Source organism: Neomonachus schauinslandi, chromosome 12 (genome assembly GCF_002201575.2).
Source record: "Neomonachus schauinslandi chromosome 12, ASM220157v2, whole genome shotgun sequence".
Taxonomy (NCBI): domain Eukaryota; kingdom Metazoa; phylum Chordata; class Mammalia; order Carnivora; family Phocidae; genus Neomonachus; species Neomonachus schauinslandi.
In genome coordinates, this window is record NC_058414.1 from 176672 (window position 1) to 182023 (window position 5352).

At 61.0% G+C, this 5352-nt stretch overlaps 1 protein-coding gene across 3 annotated transcripts; it reads right to left on the minus strand.

Moving 5' to 3' along the window:
• Positions 1-1281: 1281 nt before the first annotated feature.
• On the minus strand, positions 1282-3655 carry MYL7 (myosin light chain 7). Of its 3 annotated transcripts, XM_021703659.1 has the most exons (7): positions 3630-3638; positions 3282-3395; positions 3013-3088; positions 2605-2709; positions 2162-2240; positions 1987-2035; positions 1282-1452 (listed from the first exon to the last, which is right to left on the minus strand). In XM_021703659.1, the coding sequence occupies exons 1-7, from the start codon at positions 3630-3632 to the stop codon at positions 1351-1353; spliced, it is 528 nt and encodes a 175-aa protein (XP_021559334.1). In that variant the 5' UTR covers positions 3633-3638; the 3' UTR covers positions 1282-1350. The 3 variants fall into 3 exon arrangements, with proteins under 3 accessions (XP_021559334.1, XP_021559333.1, XP_021559335.1); XM_021703658.1 differs by having other exon boundaries at positions 3282-3655; XM_021703660.1 differs by lacking the exon at positions 3630-3638 and having other exon boundaries at positions 1288-1452; positions 2605-2704; positions 3282-3389.
• Between the last annotated feature and the right edge of the window lie 1697 nt (positions 3656-5352).

Below are 5352 nucleotides of genomic sequence, written 5' to 3' on the forward strand. Positions count from 1 at the left end.
CATGTGTAGGGACACGAGCCCGTGGCCTTGCTGTTGGTCACCTAGAGGCCCCGCAGAACCAGCCGGGGGCTCTGCTGTGCACCATTTGGAAGACACCTGCAATCTTTGTGGTCCGCTGCATCTTTCACAACGCTTCTCTGCAGAGGCTTAAATTACGATATTACCCCTTACTTTTTTTGTTTAAGATTTTATTTATTTATTTGAGAGAGTGAGTGCACGTGCATGCGCGAGAGAGCATAGAGGCAGAGGGAGAGGGAGAAGCAGACTCCCTGCCGAGCGGAGAGCCCAACGCAGGGCTCGATCCCGGGACCCCGAGACCATGACCTGAGCTGAAGGCAGACGCCCAACCGACTGAGCCACCCAGGTGCCCCAGCCCTTACTTCTTGAAACCAGTTTGTTGAGCAAGCAGAACTCGTGCGCAAATCAAGGACCGTAGGCCGGCCTGGTTGTGATCCCCGCCCCCCACCCCCATCCCTGCTCAGGCAGCTCCAGGACCGTCGTGATCACGAATAAGTACGAGAAAGTGCTAGAACTTTAAATCTCAAGTCTCAATGTGGTAATTAAAATTGCCAAGTCCCAGATAAAAACGAACACTGAACACCTCTCCAGGCGAAAATGCCTTTCGCTTTGCTTGCCTTCAAGGAAGGAATGTGCTCAGCTCCTCATCTCTTCCAACCTCCCAGCTGGGGGGCTGCAGCCAGGCTTGCGGGAGGGGAGGTCCGACTTCGTGCAAGGGGCTGCCTCTCTCTCTCCCTCCTCCCTCTCCTCCTACGGTTAGGATATCCCCCTACTACCCTCCAGTTCCCAAGATGAAGCCGTGTCCCCCCTCCAGCCACTGGTTTCTGCAGATGAGGTGGGGGATGGGACACCAACAGTCCTTTCCGGAGAAAGGCACCCCCTCTCTCCAGCCTTTTACTGCCCCCCCACCCACAGGAGGCCCGTTCCTATTTCCTTTGGAAGTCTGCATGCGCTCTGGTGTGGTGTGGTGGCACCTTGTTTGCATTTCCAAAGTGAAGTGAAGTGTGTGTTTTCAGGTGGGTTCCACACACACACACACACGCACACACAGGTGCAGGGAGGCCCACCAGTGCAGAGCGGATGCAGAGCACAGGGCCCACGAGTCCCTCTCCTAGAGATGTGTCCTCATCCGTAAACTGGGCACCCGCCGGCCCATCGTCGTGCGGCAATATGGGGTGGACTGAGCTGAGCCGGCGAGGGGCTGGGTCCCTCTGATCCCCCTGCTGGCCCCACCCCATCTGTCACAGACAGGCCACCATGCAGGTGTGATTGGGAAACAACATTTATTGCTGTGTCGGCACAGGCCGGCCCCGAGTCGCAGCCGCGCTAAGCTCACTCCTCCTTCTCGTCCCCGTGGGTGATGATGTAGCACAGAGACTTGTAGTCGATGTCCCCTGCCAGGTCCATGGGCGTCAGGGCGAACATCTGCTCCACCTGGGCGGGGGGGGGGGGTGCGTGGTAACAGGCAGCCCCGCCAGGGAGGCCTGGGGTGGCCAGTGGCCGTGCCTGAGGGAGACCTGTGACCCCTCACCCTGTCCCCTGACTCCCAGCCCCAAACCCCAAACTCGGAGTTACCGTGTTTCTGTTGTCTGCCTCTGGGCAGGCGAGGGAAACGGGGGTGGAGGGTGGGGGTCTGAAGGGGGCTGTGGGTCAGAGGGCCCACCTCAGCCATGGGGTACCTCCATCTCCTCTCTGCGCTGCCCTGACCCTGCACGTACAGAGCCTCTTCCAAACGCGGGAGGTGCACTCTCTCATCCCTGGGCCTTTGCACACACAGCTCGCAGCCTGGCACACCCTCCTCCCTTCTGACTCCATGCCCTTCACCCTCTGGGGCTCGACGGAGGTGGTCCCACACAGCCGTGCTCCGAGCCCACGAGGCTGGTGGGTCACCAAGGCCTGCCCAGTGCCCTGCGGGGCAAGGGCCCTGTGAAGGGTGGGGAGGGTGTCGAAGGAGTCGGGAGTCCTCACCTCAGCCAGAGAGAACTTGTCTGCCTGGGTCAGGAGAAGCTGCTTGAACCTGGGGAGAGCCGAGGGGTGGCCCGATGCGGGGGGCGGTGAAGGCTCCCCTGGCCCAGGCGGCCGCCCTCACCAAGGGCCTCCCCGCGGTTTCTGCATGGTGCCCCTTCCCGCTGCTCACACTTACTCATCCTTGTTCACCACCCCCTTGCCGCTGGGGTCGAACATGCGGAAGGCGCTCAGGATGGCTTCCTCCGGGTCTGTCCCTGGGAACCCGGGGGAGCCAGGTGAGCAGCCGTGCCCACCCAGGAGGACCCTAGGGGCAGGGGGCCCGCCACGTCCCAGAAGAGGTGGGAGGGTGTTTCCTGATACAAAGTGTCCCTTGGGGCTCAGGGAGGCCAAGACCAGCTGTCCTTGTGGGCAGGCCTGGCCAGAAGACTGGGATTTGGGATTTGGGATTTGGGAGGGAGGCTGAGTCGGAAGTCGGGGTGACCGGTGCCCATGGGTCTGGGAGGGAGGGGAGAACCCCACAGGCTCTGGGTGCACTAGTGCCAGGGAGTGTCCAGTTGAGGTCTGGGTGGGGCTCCGTCAGATTCCAGGCTGGGGGGACCCAATCCAGCCCGGGCTGACCGTTCAGCTTCTCCCCAAAGAGCGTGAGGAAGACGGTGAAGTTGATGGGACCCTTTCCCTCCTGCAGCATGGCATCCAGCTCCTCTTCTGGGACGCTCACCTTCCCTGGTTGGGGGTGGGGCATGCCATGGACATGGGGCCTGGGGGCCCAGGCCGGCCTCCCCTCCTTCTGGGCCGTAGCGGGTGGAGAAGTGTGAAGTGATGGGGAGCTGTGACCAGTGGGGGAGGAGTGTGTGTGCACGGAGACCGATGGGGAGGGAGGTGTGAGTCGGGAAGGGGGAAGGCGGGCTCTGCCTGGTGGGGGGGGGGCTGTGCTTTCTCAGTGGGGCTCCCACCAGCTAGCTGAGCCAGAGCGGCTCCCCTGGTGTGAGCAGGCCCCATGAGCAGGGGGAAGGCAGAAGCACTCACCGAGCTGGGAGTAGGTCTCCCGAAGGTCTGACTTGCAGATAATGCCATCCCGGTTTTGGTCGATGCAGCTGAAGGCCTGCGAGGTGGGGAGCACAGCCTCCAAGTGGGAACAGCCCCCACCCCAGGGAAGGCCGGAGGTGGGGAGGGGTCCTGGAGGGCAGACGGCGGAGCAAGGACAGGGGCCAGGACCACTGACTACAGAGCAGAGGGGGTGTATGCAGGGTGGGATGCCAGGACCGGTCCCAGGCCATTGGGGGTGGGGCACTCACTTCCTTGAACTCCTGGATCTGGGCTTGCTCGAACATGGAGAACACATTGGAAGAGCCTCGCTGGGCCTGCTTGGTGGCCGCGGCCTTGCCCCGGGTCCCCGCCTTCCTGCTGGCCTGCAACATTGTCGGTGGGGAGAGGTCCTCTGCCCGGCTCCCCAAAGACTCCCCCCTTCCCATGCATACCCCCTGAACATTCCCAGGAGAGCCTAGGTCAGGGTCCTCTTCCTACCTCTGGAGACTAGCTCTCCAGGCCCAATGCAAGCACAGAAGTCCCTGGCTCTCTTCCCCCAGCCCACGGGACAGCACCTGGGAGCCTGCTGGCCTCTGGCTTCCCCACCGGGCACTCACCATCCTCTCTCTAGGGCAGCCGGGTTGCTGCAAGGGGCCCCCAGCCCCTTTTATGTTTCAGCCTTATCACCTGCGTGCCAAATAAGGACAGGAAGAGAGGACAGGCCCAAACTTGGCAGCCCTGCCTGGGCTGGGGGAGGACAGGGCCCCAGGCAGATTCCAGCCACGTTCCTGGTGACCTTCAGGCCCCCTGATGTCTAACATCCAGGCATCCACCCATCCAGCAGCCACGGCTCCCAAGGGTAGAGCTCACAGCCTCACAGCTCTCGCCACTCTGGGTGCTGAATGAGGTAGCCCCCTGAATGAGAAGTCTCCCCTGTGACCCCCATCTGACTGTCCCTCCTGCAGGTCCAGCCCAGAACCCGCCCAGTCCAAAAGGACGGCGTTCAGAGGGCTGGCCTGGGGCCTCTGTTGGGCTTGGGAAGGGCAGTGGGTGGTTCTGAAGATGGTCTCTGGCCTGAGACCCCCAGGGATTCCCAGAGGTTTGGGTGGACGGTGGCCCTGGCCTCTGACAGAGGGGCAGAAGGCAGCCCTGAGCTAGTCGTGGCCCCAAACAGAACCTGTGTGTGAGGCTTTTTGGAGCACAGTGCACAACCTGAACCCCAAGGAACCCCCTGGACCCCCATGAAAGTGGTCATGAGCCCTTCGTGTGAGGCTCTGCTGTGCAGCCAGGGGTCAGACACCCTCTGCTCTGCCCGGGCTGCACGCTTGCCTGCTCCTTTAGGGCCCAGAGAAGGGCTGGGGGCCTTCTAGAACTAACGTTGTGGGCCCATTGGCTGCGCTCTTGGAACCCGGAGCAGAGAAGAGGACCCACTGCTGCCCACCCTCCCTCCCCCAGAACCTGGCTCTGCACGGCTGCCCCTGCCCCTGGGAGGGGGGGGGGGGCGTGGAACAAATGCAGAGGCCAGCTGGTAGAGCCGGAGTTTGAGTGGTGCGTGAGACCCAACGTCCCTTGTGTAACAAAAACAATACCTCCTTTACTCTTCTGAAATGAAATTCATGAAATCTATAACCCACCCACAGAGAGAACTTAAAAAATCAATAGGATCCTCTGAACTGCAAGGAAAAGAAAGACTAGAATTAGTTTACGTCAAAACGGGATCCAACACGAGCGCCGAAACACGAGTACTGCGGATGAAGTAACCGGATGCTCGCACAACGTTCTAATGCATAATTTAGATTCAAGAGAACTAAAAAGATTTGACCCGATCCCACAGGAGACACCCGGAAAAACGAGGGAACATCTCAGACCCGTGGCTCTGGGTTAAGTTCTGAATGAAATAAGTCATTCCGGATTTGTTGGGTAGTTCCTCTCACTGAAGAGCAAGCATATGTTCTAGCTCTACAGACGTGTGGACGTGTAACGGGGCGCAGCTGAGAGATGGTGCCAGGCCCTCGGCTTGGCTCAGAGTAGGCTCGTCACCCAGAAGCATCTGGAAGGACCTCAGCAATCACGTGACTTCGTGTATCCCTCTCCCCCGCCCATCACTATCACAACCCAAGTGGCTCCAGGGGGCCTGTTGCACTTCCCAGAGCAGCACCCCGGCCCCCAACTCCTTCCCAGGCACTCCCGGGGGCAATCAGAGCCCACGGGTCCACACGCACATCCACATTCGGCGAGCCGGTGCGTCCGACCACCCTCCCGCCGATGCCACCTCTATTCCTACAGCCCGAGTGTCCCTTCACACTCCCTGGCACAGGTGGCCGGAGGGGATGGCGAATT

Excerpts from the sequence above, each read along its gene's own strand:
- MYL7 (XM_021703658.1), bottom strand. The coding sequence starts at position 3,458 with ATGGGAAGGGGGGAGTCTTTGGGGAGCCGGGCAGAGGACCTCTCCCCA. Across the intron at positions 3,089-3,281 it reads AGATCCAGGAGTTCAAGGAA|GCCTTCAGCTGCATCGACCA; the intron begins GTGAGTGCCCCA and ends CCCACCTCGCAG. Across the intron at positions 2,710-3,012 it reads GGAGACCTACTCCCAGCTCG|GGAAGGTGAGCGTCCCAGAA; the intron begins GTGAGTGCTTCT and ends ACCCCCAACCAG.